The 18,328-nt window shown below is 42.4% G+C and overlaps 1 protein-coding gene across 1 annotated transcript in view; it reads right to left on the bottom strand.

The window, feature by feature from the left end:
• The window catches only part of LOC143807646 (uncharacterized), a 1,106,746-nt gene that overhangs the window by 236,960 nt on the left and 851,458 nt on the right, over positions 1–18,328 (bottom strand). The window contains exons 68-69 of the mRNA XM_077289447.1: positions 12,468–12,989; positions 12,310–12,378 (exon numbers count right to left, since the gene is read on the bottom strand). Of these exons, the coding sequence (XP_077145562.1) occupies positions 12,310–12,378; positions 12,468–12,989 (591 nt within the window). The remainder of the gene's footprint in view (positions 1–12,309; positions 12,379–12,467; positions 12,990–18,328) is intronic.

Below are 18,328 nucleotides of genomic sequence, written 5' to 3'. Positions count from 1 at the left end.
CCGAGATGCAAACTGGGGACCCCGGTCACTGACAATTTTATCAGGCATTCCATGTAAGCGGAAAATATGTTTTATGAACAACGGCGCCAAGGCCCGTGCAGAAGGTAACCGTGGAAGCGGCACCAAATGCACCATCTTAGAAAAATGATCGGTGACTATCCAGATAACGGTGCAGCTACGAGACTTGGGTAAGCCCACCACGAAGTCCATCCTGACCATCTCCCAGGGCCTGTCTGCCACCGGCATGGGGTAAAGTAACCCAGCAGGCCGTTGTCGAGGAGACCGATTCTGGGTGCAGGAGACACACGCCCGAATATAGTCCCCGACGTCACGGGCCATATGCGGCCACCAGTACGTCCTACCCAAAAGCTCAGATGTCCTCTTGGTCCCAAAATATCCACCCACTCTGGACGAGTGAGCCCAAGAGAGAACCTCCGGTCGCAAATTCGCTGGTACGAAAGTCTTGCCCCGGGGGCACGGACTCTAGCGAAACTGGAGCCACAGTTCTCAGGCTCTCAGAAGGGACAATAAGCCGAGGCTCCTCCTACTCCTCCTCCTCAGATGACACTATGGAGCGGGAGAGAGCGTTGGCATGAATGTTCTTCTCCTCGGAGAGAAAATGGAGAGTAAAATGGAACCAGGACCATCTAGCCTGGCGAGAATTCAGCCGCTGGGCCGTCTGTATATATACCAAGTTCTTGTGGTCAGTGAACACTTGGAAGGGAAAGCGAGCTCCCTCCAAGAGGTGTCTCCCCTCTGAAAAAGCCAACCTCATGGCTAGCAACTCCCTGTCCCCAATAAAATAATTCCTCTCTGCTGGTGTGAAGGTCTTGGAGAAGAAGCAAGGATGCTTCCGACCTTGAGCATCCTTTTGGAAAAGGACTGCTCCAGCACCAACAGATGAGGCATCCACCTTCATGATAAATGGCTTATCTACATCGGGGAGATGTAGGATGGGAGCGCTAGCGAAGTGTGACTTAATCGAGAGAAAGGCCTTGGAGACCTACTCTGACCACAACTTGGGATTTGCTCCCTTGTTGGTGAGGGCAACCAAGGGAGCTGCCAAAGTTGAGAAGTGAGGAATGAAATGGCGATAGTAATTAATGAACCCAATAAAGCGCTGCACCGCTTTAAGAGAATGGGGGTCTTGCCAGTCCATCACAGCCTGTAGCTTGGCAGGATCCATATTCAATCCCTGGGCAGAGATGATATAACCAAGGAAAGGCAAGGACTCCTGCTCAAACACACACTTCTCCAACTTGGCGTAGAGGGAGTTTGCCCGCAAGAGGTCAAAGACTTTGCAAACATCTCTCCGATGGGAGTCAATATCTGTAGAGTAGATGAGGATATCATCCAGATAGACTACAACCAAGGTGGTGAGCATATCCCGGAAAATGTCGTTCTCAAATTCTTGGAAAACGGCTGGAGCATTACAGAGCCCGAAGGGCATCACCAGGTATTCATATTGCCCATCCCTGGTGTTAAAAGCCGTCTTCCATTCATCCCCCTCACGGATGCGAATCAGGTTATAGGCACCCCGCAGATCTAATTTTGTAAATACCCTTGCTCCCCATAGCCTATCAAAAAGCTCAGATATCAGGGGTAATGGGTACTTGTTCTTAACGGTGATGGCGTTAAGATCACTGTAGTCTATGCATGGACGTAAGTCTCCAGTCTTCTTCTGTACGAAGAAGAACCCAGCCCCTGCAGGTGACACTGACTTCCTAATGAATCCTCTTGCCAGATTCTCTTGGATGTACTGAGACATTGCGTCCGTCTCCGGGAGAGATAACGGATAGACTCGACCCTGGGGAGGCTCAGCACCAGGCAAGAGGTCAATAGGACAGTCATAGGGGTGGTGAGGCGGAAGGGTCTCTGCAGCCCTTTTGGAGAACACGTCTGCATAGGGCCAATAGTGCTGGGGGAGAGAGGAAAGATCTGCGGGTACCTGTGTTGTAGCAACCTGAATGCACTCCCTCTGACATCTACCCTCGCAGGATTTACTCCATCCCAAAATTCTCCCTGAGGACCACTCTATATGAGGAGAATGATAGCGTAGCCATGGTATCCCCAACAGGACCTCATCAATTCCCTCAGGAATGACTAATAGGGAGATAATCTCCTGATGTGATGGAGACACAGAAAGCGTGATTGGAATGGTTTGGTGGGTAATCTGTGAGGGTAGTGTCGACCCATTTACCACTCGAACGGTTACTGGTTTGGCGAGCATAACCAGGGGTATTGCGTGACGCTGGGCGAAAGCGGATGACATAAAATTACCCTCCGCCCCAGAGTCCACGCATAGCTCTACCATAAGAGTGGATTGGCCTAAGGTAATTGTCCCCTTGAAGGACAACTTTGAGGCAAACGTCGCCATGTCAAGTGTACCTCCTCCAACTGCCACTAGACGCTGACGTTTCCCCGACCGTTGAGGACACTTGGAGGCAAGATGTCCTGACTGCCTGCAAACATGACAGACCTTATGTGCACGAGCGGACTGGGACTTGGATCCCATTCGTGTCACCTCTATGGCCTCATGTGACTCGGACACCTGGACTGGAGATTCCAGAGGTCTGGCGAAGGTGGGAGCCAGCCGAAACCTCTGCCTACTCTGGGCTCTCTCCAACCTTCGCTCATGAAAACGAAGGTCTATGTGAGTTGATACAGATATGAGCTCCTCCAGTGTGGCGGGAATCTCCCTAGCCAAAGCATCCTTCACATCGTCAGCCAGCCCCCTCCAAAATACGGGAATGAGGGTTTTATCTGGTCATTCCAACTCAGACGCTAATGTCCGGAAGAGAACTGCAAAATGGCTGACCATGGTTGAACCCTGAGTCAAAGCCAGCAGTTAGAGCGCTGTATCATGGGTGACTTGAGGTCCTATAAAGACCTGTTTCAGAGTGTCCAGAAACTGAGGAACACTCTGCACCACCTGATCGTTGTGCTCCCACAGCGGTGTAGCCCACTCCAAAGCCCTGTCCGACAAGAGAGAGATTATGAATCCCACCTTTGCCCGCTCTGTGGGAAAACGTGCAGCCAGGAGCTCGAGGTGTATACCACACTGGCTCACGAAACCCCTACAGGACTTACTGTCCCCAGAGTATCTCTCAGGCAATGGGAGGTGAGATAAGGTCAGAACAGAGGTGGCAGTGGGTAAAGCTGCTGCAGCCACGCTAGCAGCCTGAACAGCTATTGCGGTAACATCCACCGCCGAGGTTGCATGCTCAAGAGATGCCAACGGCCCTCCAGCAGCTGGATGTAGCCCTGCAATCGCTGTTCATCTGCCATTACTTATCTAGATCCCAGCTCTAGTATACTGTTAGGGTTGGCGGAACGCACTGAATATATTTATTAGATGGGATTGGTGCGTTCGCAACCCAGGATCCACCATGCAGGAAAGAACCTGCTGCTAAGTAATTGGCCACACTATATTGCGGTATGAACAAGCTCTGTTAGCTTCACAGAGCGGCCGAGAAAGCAAAGCTCTGTGCCCTGTTAGACTTTCACAGAGGCACAGGCTAACTACCCAAATGAGAGCAGTCAGTGGTCATGCATGCACCCAAAACTCCTCGCCGGAGGTGTCAGAATTCTAGGGGCTTATTTCAGCCAGGTCTCTGAATACACACAAACACAATCTCCTCGCCAGAGGTGCCAGCATTCTAGGGGCTTAGGGGCTTATGTGTAGTGTCCCTGTACACATACAAACACATGACCACACTGGCGCAAAGGACATAACTTAGGAAGATACTAGCACATGGCCGTGCGGCCATGAGAGCCTTATATAGCTGCAACACATACAGGACCTTCCTAGAAGGACCAATGAGAGGCTGCTACAAAGCCTGCACACCTACAGTACCTTCCTAGAAGGACCAATAGATTTGGCTGCAGTACCTGAGCATGTGACCCTTGATCTCCACTGAGAGATCTTAACCTGGGCATGTTCAGTGTGTGCAAAGCAGAACTTAGTCCCAGAAAAGCCTGCTCGCCGCAGATCAGTGCAGTGTACAATAGCAGAGCCTGGAGAGACAGCAGTAACCCTTTGCACATTATCAGTCTTAGTGAAACCCTGGGACCAACATCTCTGCTGAGCAGGCTCCACTGCAGCCGATGCAGAATGGGAGACCGCAGCAGACACGGATCGAAATTCCCCCTGTGCAGCAGAGGAAACTCGACTCCTAACATGGTCCACCAAAACATAACGGATCCGTTGCGCGACGTGTGGCGATCTGTCGCTAGTACAAGTCTATGGGTAAAAAAACACATCCTGCGAGCACATTTACAGGATCCGTTTTTTTTTCCCAAAAGGACGGATTGCGACGGATTGCTAAAAATGCAAGTGTGAAAGTAGCCTTAGAAACTTTGGCCTTTCTATTATATATCTATGGCTATATCTATCTATAGATATATTTATTGACAGATATATCTATAGATACATAGATGTATCTATCCATATAGCTGGCTGCTTTCACACATCAGGTTTTTGCCGTCAGGCACAATCCGGCGAGTTTTGAAAAAAACGGATCCGGCTGAAAAAAAAACGAATCCGGCGGAAGAAAAACGGATCCAGCAGAAAAAAACGGATCCAGCGGAAAAAAACAGATCCTGAAGGAAAAAACGGATCCGGTGGGAAAAAACGGATCCGGCAGAAAAGAACGGATTCGGCAGAAAAAAAGCGGATCCAGCGGAAAAAACAGAACCTGCAGAAAAAACGGATCTGGCGCAAAAAAATGGATCTGGTGGAAAAAAAACGGATCAGGCGGAAAAAAACAGATCCGGCGGAAAAAAACAGATCCTGCAAATGTGCTTGCAGGATGCATTTTTTCCCATAGACTTGTATTAGCGACGGATCGTGACGGATGGCCACACGTCGCATCCGTCGTGCAATGGATCAGTCATGTTTTGGCTGACCGTCGGCACGAAAAAATGTTGAAGTGTGCGTTTTTTGTCCATCGTGTCGGCCATTTTCTACCGCGCATGCACGGCCGAAACTCCGCCCCCTCCTCCCCGGACTTCAGAATTGGCAGCGGATCCATTGAAAAACTGCATCCACTGCCCACGTCGTGCACAATTTTCACAACGTGCATCGGTACGTTGGCCCGACGCATAGCGACAGACCCGTAACGACGCAAGTGTGAAAGAGGCCGTAACGAGCGATGAATTAAAAAAAAACAAAACAACGTGGGCTCCCTCACAATTTTTTACGCCAGAGGCGGAAAGCCGACGGCCAGGGGCCAATATTTGTAGCCTGCTATGAATATCAGCCCGCAGCTGTCTGCGTAGCCTTTACTGGCTATTGAAATAGGGGGACCCCCAAAAAAAATTATGTGGGGTCCCTCTATATTTTATAGCCAGAAAGGCTACACAGACAGCTGCAGGCTGATATTCATAGCGTAGAGAGGGGCCATTAATATTGACCCCCCTGGCTACAAATACCAGTCCGCAGCCACCCCAGAAATGGCGCATCTGTAACATGTGCCAATTCCGGCACTTAGCCCCTCTCTTCCCACTCCTGTGTAGCGGTGGGATATGGGGTAATAAGGGGTTAATGTCACCTTGCTATTGTAAGGTGACATTAAGCTGGGTTAATAACAGACGCCTATCCATTATTAATCCAATAGTAGGAAAGGTTTAATAAAACACACACACATTAGGAAAAAAGTATTCTAATATTCTTCATTTAACCATACTTACCATACTTCAGCGCCTGCAAAAAACATAAAATAATAAGCCGTATACTACCTGTCCGCGGTAGACCAATTAATAACGAGTGTCCCACGACGATCTCCCCTATAGAACTGTGACATCGGGTGATGTCACTGCTCTATAGGACCTTCAGTGACACGCTGTGTCACAATGGCTCTTGCAGTGCATCACTGAGAGGTTACCTTAGGACAAAGTCTCATTTTATGGCAATTGCTGTCTGGGAAAATTTCTCACACAGCAATGCCAAAAGTGAGACTAGGTACTATTTGTTTTACAGCGGCGGAGGAATACCTTCCTCCCATCATTGTGTTCCTGGAACCCCTAGAGTGTGGTCGCATCAGCTGATGCTGCCGCTCTCCACGGGAGATCATTGTGGGACACTTGTGGATTTCTGTGGACAGGGAGTATATTGGTTATTTGTTATTTTAATCTTTTTTACAGATGACACTGGCTTCGGGTAACAAAGTGACAAGTAATGGTGAGTATGAAATCGATGTTTAATGTACTGTTGTCTGTAATGTATTGTATGTGTTAGGGGTCAAGTTCCCGCCTCTGCATAGGGGGAATCTCGGGCCATCTCTGCTGCGGTCTCCCATTCTTCTGCCGCAGTGGAGCCTGCTCAGCAGAGACATCGGTCCCAGCGTCTCGCTCAGTCTGAGTCTGTACAAAGAGTTACTGCTGCCTTTCCTGCTTCTGCCATTGAAGTGCTGGGCAGCGGCGAGCAGACGCTTCTGGGAAAAAGTCCTGCTTTTCTCATTCTGAGCACGCCCAGAGTAAGAACTCTCAGTGGAGATCAAGGGTCACATGATCAGATACTGCAGCTAAGGCCATTGGTCCTTCAGGAAGGTCCTGTAGGTGCTCACGCTCTGTGGCAGCCTCTCATTGGTCCTTCTAGGAAGGTCCTGTACGTGCTGCAACTATTTAAGGCTCGCATGGCCGCACGGCTAGTATTATTCTTTGTTATCTGCTTTGCGCCAGTGTGGTCACGTGAGAGTGTGTTCAGGGACCCGGCTGAAATAAGACCCTAGAATGCTGGCACCTCCGGCGAGGAGTTTGTGTTTGTATGTATTCAGGCACCTGGCTGAAATAAGCCCCTAGAATGCTGGCACCTCCGGCAAGGAGTTTTGTGTGACTGCTCTCTGTTTGGGCAGTTAGCCTGTGCCTCTGTGAAGTCTAACAGGGCACAGTGCTTTGCTTTCATGGCTACTCGGTGAATTAACTGAGTTAGTCCATACCGCCATATAGTGCCGCCGTTTGCTAGCAGCAGGTACTCCTGCACGGTTGACCCTGGGCTGCGAACACACCAATATCAATAAAAACATCTCTATTTACTCGGTGCGTTCCACTAGCCCTAACAGTATGTATGTAGTATGTATGTATATAGTATGTAGTATGTATGTAGTATGTAGTATGTATGTAGTATTGTATGTAGTATGTATATATTATGTAGTATGTATCTATGTGTGCAGTATTGTATGTAGTATGTATGTAGTATTGTATGAAGTATTTATGTAGTATGTATGTATGTATGTAGTATGTATGTATGTTGTATGTATGTATGTAGTATGTATGTAGTATGTGTGTAGTATGTATGTAGTATTTTTTTTACATTCAACACATTAGCCGGATGATGGGACTACTACTGTCCCATCATTGGCTAATGTGTCAATCACTGTCACTGTTGCAGGCATCGTCCGATGGGACTTGTAGTCCCATCGGACAATGCCTGCACACAAGCACAGAGCCTCGGCAGCCCGCACAGAGCTCCAGCACGCCGCACAGAGCCCCGGCACGCCACACAGAGCCCCGACACGCTGTACAGAGCCCCGACACATCGCACAGAGCCCCGGCAGGCACGCACGGAGCACCAGCAGGCACGCACAGACCCCACCCACACAGAGCCCCGGCAGGCATGCACAGACCCCCCATGGTCATGCAGAGACCCCGCCCACACACACACGCAGTCTGCGCCTATGAACCGCCCAACTTCCGATTCCGGTATCCGATATCGCAAAAATATCAGAACTCAGTATCGGAATTCCGATACAGCGAATATCGGCGATACCAGATATTTGCAGTATCAGAATGATCAACAATACTGACCAGTGTCAATTTATGTGACAATAACTCTGGAACGCTTCAACAAATCTCAGTGATTTTGAGACTGTTTTTTAATGACACATTATACTTTATGATAATGGTAAATTTATGTCAATATGTTTTGTGTTTATTTATAAAAAATATCAAATTTAAGAAAAATGTAAAAAAATTAGCAATTTTCAAACATTGAATGATTATCCCTTTAATCCAGATAGTCATACCACAGCAAAACATTAAGAAAAAACATTTCCCACATGTTGGCTTTACATCAGCACCATTTGTAAAATGTTATTTTATTTTGTTAGCATTTTAGGAGGTTTAAAAATGTAGCAGTAATTGTTCATTTTTTCAAGGAAATTTACAAAAATTATTTTTTTAGGGACCTATCCATGTTTGAAGTGACTTTAGGGATCCCATATATTGGGAAAACCCCAAAAGTTATACCATTTTAAAAACAGCACCCCCTGACATATTGAAAACTGCAAACAGGTAGTTCATTAACCCTTCAGGAGATTTTCAGGAATTAATGCAAATTGGCATAACAGAAATGAAAAAGTGTATTTTTACCACCTAAATGTCGCTAACTTCTAAACAGGTTACAACAGCCGTCAGACTCTAAGGGCGCTATTAGGTCATGAATTGCCATCGCAAACATCAGGACCACACAATCATGATCTGATGGCATCAACTGGGATAAAAAGGAAGCCCCCACATTCTGTTAACCATTTATATGATGTAGTCACTATTGACAGCAGCATCTAAGGGGTTAAACAGACTTGGACGGTGCAAACACTGATCGAGGCTGATACAGCAAGATATCAGATACAGTGTACAACTAACAGTTGCTGGATTGTCACCTGCATGGGGATGCTATTCTCTTATATCTCAGGTCAGTTAAAAGACGTATTGGCGGTCATTAAGGGGTTAAAATATGCCACATATGCCACATATAATGCTCCATAAAGGTTAATGATGGCCCTTTAAGATGCTCCATAGAATAATATGCCCCATATAATGCTCCATAAAAGATGATGGCTCCATAAGATGCTCCTTAGAATAATATGCCCCATATGCTGCTGCTGCTATTAAAAAAAAAAAAATTACATACTCACCTCTCGTCACTAGGGAAGAGGTGCCGATGTCCTGAGCAGGTGGGGACACTGGTGCGCTATGTGGGCCAGGTGCTGGAGTCACCGCTGGTTCAGGCCCCTGGCACTTGCGATATTCACCTGTCCCCATTCCACAGGAAGAGCATCTGAGAAGCAGGGATGTGCAGAGACCACATCAGGAGGAGGTGAGTATGATGTGATAGCCGCCACTCCTGCCGCTCCCCCTCCCCCGCCGACCCCTGGGACAATAACTCGGGAATAAGCCGAGAGGGGTACTTTCAGCCTAAAAAAATGGGCTGAAAATCTCGGCTTATACTTCAGTATATATGGTACATTTCCCAATCCTACAATACCTAACATTAACAACCACTCTTTATGTTTGGAGGAAATTGGCGGAACTTCAAAAAATAACTTCCATATATGAACAAACTGAAAAAGTCTCTTTATCTTTTATAGAAATGTTAATAAAGATCCCAACCCACCAATATGGAAAATGTTTGGTATAACAAAAATTAAAGCTATCTTTGATTGAAAAGACTTTATTTAATTTCAACATGTTAAAATCAATCATAATTTCCCATATAGCAATTTGCTAACTCTATGAAAAATTAGAAAAGTTAGCCTGGAATTGCTTCAACTTAAAAGCTTGCTCTCAGAAATCAGAAGCATTTGACTAAGCAACCCAAACAAATGTGGAGAACAAGGAATTCATATGACTATTTTGAGGAAGAAACTGAATTCTTGAAAAAACAACAACTTACAATTGGGATAAAGACCTCAAAGACATTTTCACTACAGAACAAAGGCAAAGAAGCCACTAATATACAGTGCCTTGCGAAAGCATTCAGCCCCCTGGAACTTTTCAATCTTTTCCCACATATCATACTTCAAACATAAAGATACCAAATGTAAAGTTTTGGTGAAGAAGCAACAACAAGTGGAACACAATTGTGAAGTTGAACTAAATTTATTGGTTATTTTACATTTTTGTGGAAATTCAAAAACTGAAAAGTGGGGCGTGCAATATTATTCGGCCCCTTTAACTTAATACTTTGTTGTCCCATCTTTTGCTGCGATTACAGCTGCAAGTCGCTTGGGGTATGTGTCTTTCAGTTTTTAACATAGACAGACTGAAATTCTTGCCCATTCTTACTTGGCAAACAGCTCGAGCTCAGTGAGGTTTGATGGAGATCGTTTGTGAATAGCAGTTTTCAACTTTTTCCACAGATTCTCGATTGGATTGAGGTCTGGACTTTGACTTGGCCAGTCTAACACTTGGATACATTCATTTGTGAACCATTCCATTGTAGATTTTGCTTTATGTTTGGAATCAATGTCTTCTTGGAAGACAAATCTCCGTCACAGTCTCAGGTCTTTTGCAGACTCCAACAGGTTTTCTTCAAGAATGGTCCTGTATTTAGCTCCATCCATCTTTCCCAGCAATTTTAACCATCTTCCCTGTCCCTGCTGAAGAAAAGCAGGCCTAAACCATGATGCTGCCACCAACATGTTTGACAGTGGGGATGGTGTGTTCAGGGTGATGAGCTGTTTTGCCTTTCCGCCAAACATATCATTTGGCATTGTTGTTGTTCCACTTGTTGTTGATCCTTCACCAAAAATTTACATTTGGTATCTTTATGTTTGAAGCATGATATATGGGAAAAGGTTGAAAAGTTCCAGGGGGCCGAATACATTCGCAAGGCACTGTATTAGTCAAACAATTGTGCAACTTTGCATGAATCCTACTATAAAATCTTAAAGTGGTCTCTTACTCTAAACAGATCATCTGAAGCATATGCAAATCTTTCTTCATTATGTTGGAGACAAAGCCATTTAAAAGGTAATTTAGTTCATATTTTCTGGATAACTAACGTGATAAAATTCTTGGAAGAAAAATCTTCACTTTTCAATCAAATTACGCCCTCAAATAGCATTCCTTCTCTAAATGTAGAACTAATTTGATTAATCTATAGATCATGGAAGACTCCTTCCATCATCACTATTACAGAAATAACTGAACAAGTTTTTTTTCATAATTTTTATGAACAAATTCATGGCAATATTACCAACTCATTTTGGTGGTACCACAAAAGATGGCACCACTGGAAAAAAGTGTTTCTACTCCAGCCAAAATATCCATTACTAAATGTTATATTTCTTTTCTATACTAATAAATCAGTAGTAACTTACAAAATAATAATTTTATTGAGTATACGGTACCTTAATCTATGTTTTACACTTTGTTGTCCACAATTATTTTATGCTTATAATGATATAACATATTTCATGTTTAACCTAAATAGACAATTTATAATGGACACTTAACACTTAACACTTGTTAATTGTTGCTCTTCATTTTGTTATTTGTCCTTTTCTCCCTTTTCCATTCTAAGTTAACCCTTTATTAAGCTATCTTCATATTAATTACCCATTTATTATGTTAACTTGTTCTTGTTATATTAAGCAAAAAAATCAATAACAATCTTGAAAAAAAAATAAAGGCCTGAAAAGTACTGTAACATACAGTAGATTCAACAGTTAAACCATACACATGAACCATTTTATATTAAGGTTAAGGAATTAAAAACTAAAGCAATAGTGCCTATCCTGTTTCCAAACAGTTGTGTGGTGTATTGGTACAGATGGTCTCTATGGTATTTGAAACACATTGTGGTAATCATCAACAAATTAACTTTGGATATTATCAGGATCAAGGATGCAGCATAAATGTAATGACTGAGATAGATCTGGAAATAATTAATACATCCTCTGGTTATTGCCCTATATTATGATTTCAAGGAATAAAAAGGTGCAACTGCCTACAAACTAGGTAAAGTTAGTCCCAAATTACCAGTGACTGACACCAGGTGCTGAGCTAAAAGACAACATTAATATGGCTTTAACAGTATTACCATCATATGCCCTTTTTCATTAAACTTGTTTTTATGTTTGTTTTGTAGAAAACATTACAGGGCTGTAGTGTATTGACCTTTCGGTGTTATTCTATAAGGTCCTAGTGAGGAAGGACCTAATCGTAGAATTCAGTCGGCAGTCAGAGAGGCAACTTCACTAGGCCCTTGTCTGCCATGGCAATGTATGGGCACTTAAATTCGTATTGAGGATGGTAATGGGTTTAATGTTTAACTGCTTAGATGCTGGGCTAAATGGCCAGTGTTAGATTATATTTTGTAAACTACATGGCTGCTGTACATCAAGTCTGATAAATTAATTGGTGTTTACCATATTTGCCTCCTCTTAGAAACTCATCTATTTCCTTGGGTTCTGTTGTTTTGTAAACCTTTTCTTAATTAGGTCATTTTAACATGAATGGATTATAAGTTCAAATAATATTGAAAAATAATACATTTTGGGACTACCAATTCATGTATTTAATTACCTGTTTTAGGTATATGTTCATGTTTTTTCTTGGGTTCTGCTGGCTCCTCATGTTTCACTGAAGTCTCTGCTGAGGAACACATTTTACAGATATTTGTATAAAAACTATATTTAATAAAATATTATTTGATAATGTTTCCAATTTGTTCAGTAATATACCTTTGTCTTTTTTGGATTCTGGTGGTATTTCTTGTTTATTCTTAAATTCTACTAACTCTTCATGTTTTTTCTTTGGTTCTACTAGTTCTTTATGCCTTTTCTTGGATTCTGCTGGCTCTACATGCTTTTTCTTGGAATCTGCTGGCTTTTCATGTTTTTTGAAAGGTTTTTCTTTCTGGGCATCTGTTTTCTTGGGTTCTATAAGCTCTTCATGTTTTTTCTTGGTAACAGGAGGCTCTTTCTTGGGCTCTGCCGACTCTTCATATTTAAGCTTGGTCTCTGCTGGTTCTTTTTGTTTGATCTTGGATTCTAATGGTTCTTTATCCTTTTTGCTAGGTTTTTCTAGTTCTCCATGCTTTTTCTTAGATTCAACAGGCAAATCATGCATTTTCTTGTGTTCTGTTGGCATAACATATTTTTTCTTGGGTTCTGCAAGGTCAACAAGCTTTTTCTTGGGTTCTACTGTCTTTTCATGTTTTTTCTTGGGTTCTGATGGCTCTTTATGTATTTTCTTAGATTCTGCTGTGCAGAAAATGTCACATTTGTAGTCTCTTTAATGTGTTTTAGATTTAGACATTTAAAACATTGATAGCATATGTAATTAATTTCTCATATGTGGATATCTACATTACATATAATTGATTAATGTGGGTATACTGGGATCTCTTGACCCTTACACTTGACAAGTGTAAAGGTCATTAATGGCTGCAACCAGACAGAATGGGGAGGTTGTCAAACATGTGTACATCTACTTTATATTTTTTTAATTAATGCATAAAAATAAATATTAGGTCCTTTCATTAAATTATCATGGTACCTTTCTTGTTCTTCTCGTTCTGCTCTTTGTCTCTATGACGAGGAACATGTTTGTGCTTCAGGGCGGTCTGTGGGCAGGTCTCATCTTGGTTTCTCTGGCCTAAAGCACAAAGATAAGACTCTGCCTACAGTCCTATCCTGGAGCACGGGCATATCATTAACTGAAAACTTCTAATACTGTAACACAAAAAACACAAGATGTATTTCTACACCCTAGGTATCTTTTTTATCAGTGTAAAAGGGTCAATCGACAATGCCTGTAGTTTACTTAGCAAAATCCAACTGACAAGTTTGTTTAAAAAAAAAATAATAACAGTCACCTCTATCAAGATCTCATAACTTGGTCATTCCCTGCTTCTTTATTCTGGTCCAGTTTTCATTCAAAGGCTTACAATCTGCTTCATGCCATTGGTCTGATTGGGTATTTGGTGCCCTTGGCACTCACTAGGCCTCACAGTGTCATGACAATGCAAAAAGTCAAGTCAGCCATGATAACATATTGTAAGGACTTCTCGGGTCCAAATTATATAATGAACAGCATACAATATATCCAGGACAAAGACTCTGATGCAAACAGTCCACATGCTCTAGGCAAAAGCAAACATGTAGAAACAGAGAGGCAGATACATTGTGTAATGATCTGAGGTCTGCACCTGTGGCAGCATTTCAGGGTACACACCCTTCCTTTTTGCATCGGGGATTGTGTTGTTTATTCAAAATGGTGATTATGATGAATAGTAATTAAATGAGCTTATTCTAATACCTATATTAATGTAAATACTAAATGGAAATATTTAAATACAATTATAAAGGTACTTCTTGGAACAGATTGGATGTATTTTATGTTGTTTGCTATATGGCTTGGACTTTAAGCAGTGGGGAGGAACAACTGCATAAGGTGAAAATACGATTAATCGGGATTTGGTGAGTCCAAACTATTATATTTAAAGGTCAACTGAGAGACAGAGAAGCCTAACATGAGTATTAATTAATGTACTTTTTAATCTCTTTTTGGCACTTTTGAATCATGAAAATCACTATAAATCTTAAAAAAATCACATAAAAGACAAATTAAATAACAAAGGAAATTGAATTATGAAGTTGAATTATGGAATACGTTTCATAAATTTCAAGAAGAATTTGATTCTATTTGAAGTAATTCAAATATCTCTAAAAATCAAAGCAAAACTCTAAAACTCCAACAGTAGTAGAAGGTACTAGGAGAGATTTACTGATTAGGCAATATAGGACCAAATGGCTTAAAATCAGAGATTCCAATATATTATAAGATTTTGCTTTTGCTTTTTTAATGTTAATATCAGTGATGTTTTAATTTCCATTATAGCTAGAAAACTTGCAGTGTAAAAATTTTAGGTAAATTAGATAACAACAATACTTTCTTTCTTGGATTCCACAGTTGCTCTTCTAATTTTTTAATTGAGTTTTCTGGACTCTTCATTTTTTTCTTTTTCAGAAGGAGTATTTGCATCATAATTTTAAGAAAATTTTGAACTAATGTTTGAAACAGGTACATTTGGAAGCACTATCAATATGTAGGTATTATAATATAGCTAGATATCTCCTAGATTTTCCTGGCAATGTATTTTTTTTATGTTTTTGTCAGCTCTTTTTCCATTTTAGTACAAATTTAGAATTTTTCTTGCATTCTTTTTGATTACTTTATGTTTTTTTGGGCCTGTTATACATTCACAAGAGGATTTGACTCCAGAGCTTATTTTAACTGAAAGGGAGTTACCAATGTGAGATATTTAGATCTGAAGAGCAGACTGACAGTTATATGTCTCACATTGGTAGTGCTGTCATTTACAAAGCTCTTGAGGCAGATTCTCAGGTAGATATGTTATCTAGCTCATAGATCTTAACAGCTCATTTACATATTAAAATCAATGTGTATTGCTCTGGAATAAGACATCAGATCACAGCTATCAAGGTATCATTTTATTCAACGTTCTATCACCTACATGCCTATATAGACAGCTTTGGAGGGTTGATCCTGTAAGGGGGTGGCAGGCCCCCTCAGTTGCGCACTCCTCTCCTTTCATGTGAGCCCCTGTACACTTTATGGACCATGATGTAATGTACAACTTTGGCAAAAATTAACAGACCGCCACATCAAAACCCTGCCATAGGCAACCCAATCTCCAGACCTGAACCCCATTGGAAACCTCAGGAATGTAATCAAGAGGATGATGGATAGTCACAAGCCATCAAATAAAGAAGAACTGCTTACATTTTTGAGCCAAAAATAGTGTGAAAGACTGGTGGAAAGCATGCCAAGACGCATGAAAGCTGTGATTAAAAATCATGGTTACTCCACAAAATATTGATTTCTGGACTCTTCCTGAGTTAAAACATCAGTGCTGTTGTTTCTAAATGATTATGAACTTGTTTACTTTGCATTATTTGAGGTCTGAAAGCGCTGGGTCTTTTTTTTTTTTTGACCATTTTTCTTAATCAGAAAAAAAATACAAAAATTATTGCTTGGAAATTCAGGGACATGTTGTCAGAAGTTTATAGAATAAAAGAACAATTTACATTTTACTCAAAAATATACCTATAAAGAGAAAAATCTGACAAACTGAACATTTAGCAGTGGTCTCTTAATTCTTGCCAGAGCTGTATATTGTGTTTTTATATTTAGTTCTTCTTGTCTTTTTAATGCATACTTCTTTACAGTTACCATTCATACTTCCTGTTGCCAGAATGGCACCAAGACGTTTATGCCACTTGGCTACTGTGAGTGCTGTAGAAAGTCTCTGGACACATACACATAGAGCGGGTGAGATAAGGGATGAATAACATCACCAATTCTCTAAGTAAATATATTTTTATAGTTGCTAATGACATTAAATTCTCACCCAATCCAATCCATACAGTCAAAGAAATCAAACCATAGATGGCTATAAATTAAGTTAAGCGTAATAATGAGAAATGATACAGGGAAAACGGGTCAAACACAAGAAGAAAGAGATGTGCAGAAATCCATAGAAAGTCAACAGACAGATGAACTGCTGACATCAGGCACGCAGCATTGCACTGCTGGGATACTCCCTCCTCCAACCCAGGGTCAGCAGCATTGCCCCACTTCTGCAGCTGCCGGACTCCTGAGGAAGGGACCAGGCCTTCTGTGACCTGCTCCATCACCACCAGCCCCAAGGTAGGATACCTTAATTTTAGACTATAAGATGGACCCCCAACTTATAAAAATATTTTTTTTCCTATTTTCCACCCCCCAAATTTGGGATGCGTCTTATGGTCCAGTGTGTCCTATAGTCCAATAACACGGTAGTCAGCAGTCAAGTAGTCACTACATTGAGGGGTAAAGAGGAAGAAGGGACCTCTCTGCAAGAGGAGCTCTTCACTTGATTAATACATCTGGGTCATAAATTATGTGTATGGTGTAGTCTTTCAATACTTCTTGCTGACAGCATAACATTTTTGTGCCATTTTAGCTAATGGGAATACTTAGCTTTTGCTATAATATTCTACCTTTACATAGGGCAGCATATTGTGCTAAAATATCCATTTAATCTAAGGTTCAGCTATTGTAACCAGGATTAATCAGTGGCGAGCAGACGCTCCAGGGACTAAGTCCTGCTTTTTGTCTACTGAGCATGCCAGTAGGATGACCTCTCATTGGAGGTCAGAGGTCACATGCTCAGGTCCTGAAGCAGCTCTGATTGGACCACTGGGAAGGTCCCGGAAGGCTGCAATTATAAAAGGTTTGCATGGCCACTCGGCCATGCGCTAGTATAAACTTAAATCGTGTATGTGTGGATGTGTGTTAGCTATCTGGTGAAAGCTCCTAATCAACCACCTCTCTAGCATTGTTGCATGTGGTTGAGTGTTTGAGCTGACTAGTGACAGATTGTGCCATCCAGCACTAGGCACAAGAATGCAGCGTCTAATAAGCAGCATCTGTCAGTACGGCGCCGTGTGCAATTAGTGCGCTTTCCAAGCCCTTGTCAGGGTGTTTAGTGGCGTCTGCCAGAGCGGTGCTGCCTACACCTAGTACGCTAAATTTATTAGCATAGTTTCTACCTGGCACCTCAGTTATGGCGCCGAGCGCTAGTGGGTCTAGAGGGACTGTAACCCTGTGTCCATGGGGTAGATGTTGTGAACTCTGTTTTTAGGCTCCCTCTAGTGGTCACAAGCGGTACTGTGTAGTGTTGTCTTTCTGCAGGTTGGCTGCATCAGCTGGTTCGTTATCCTTGGTTGGTTTCCTATTTAGCTCACCTGGATACTCAGTTCCTTGCCTGCTATCAATGTATTCAGTGCTCTTCAGATTCCTTGTGACTACCTTGCTCCCAGTCTCTCCAGGACAAGCTAAGTTTTTGTTTGTTCATTTTTTGATTATCAGCATTCATCATGTTTCTTGTCCAGCTTGCTAGAATGTGATCTCCTCGCTTGCTGCTTGCTCTAGGGGACTGAGTTTCTCCCCCCACACTGTTAGTTGGTGTGGGGGTTCTTGAAATCTCAGTGTGGATATTTTGTAAGGGTTTTTTACTGACCGCACAGACCCCTTTTCTATTTTCTGCTATCTAGTATTAGTGGGCCTCATTTGCTGAATCCGTTTTCACCCCTGTGTATGTGCCTTCCTCTTACCTCACCGTTATTATTTGTTGGGGGCTTCTATATTTTTGGGGATTATTTCTCTGGAGGCAAGAGAGGTCTTTCTTTCTCTCTAGGGGTAGTTAGTTCCTCAGGCTGGCTCGAGACGTCTAGGATTTTTAGGCACGTTCACCGGCTACCTCTAGTGTGTTTGGATAGGTTCAGTTTTGCGGTCAGTCCAGTTTACCACCTCCCTAGAGCTTGTCCTATGTTTGTTACTTAGCTGGAGTAATTTGTGATGCTCAACCACTAAGGATCATAACAGGTAGAGTCCTGTGACCTAACACTAGCATTCAGTCAGCGGTATTGCAGCCCTCCTTACATACCGGGTGAATTTATCCTGTGTGTGTTTTCATTATACCGCCATATACTGTCTGCCATCACCGAGCAGAAGGTGTCATCTCTGCACGGTG

The sequence above is a fragment of the Ranitomeya variabilis genome, chromosome 2, assembly GCF_051348905.1.
Source record: "Ranitomeya variabilis isolate aRanVar5 chromosome 2, aRanVar5.hap1, whole genome shotgun sequence".
In the NCBI taxonomy this organism is placed as follows: domain Eukaryota; kingdom Metazoa; phylum Chordata; class Amphibia; order Anura; family Dendrobatidae; genus Ranitomeya; species Ranitomeya variabilis.
Note: the sequence above shows the minus strand (reverse complement) of the source record. Positions and strands in the feature narration are given on the sequence as shown.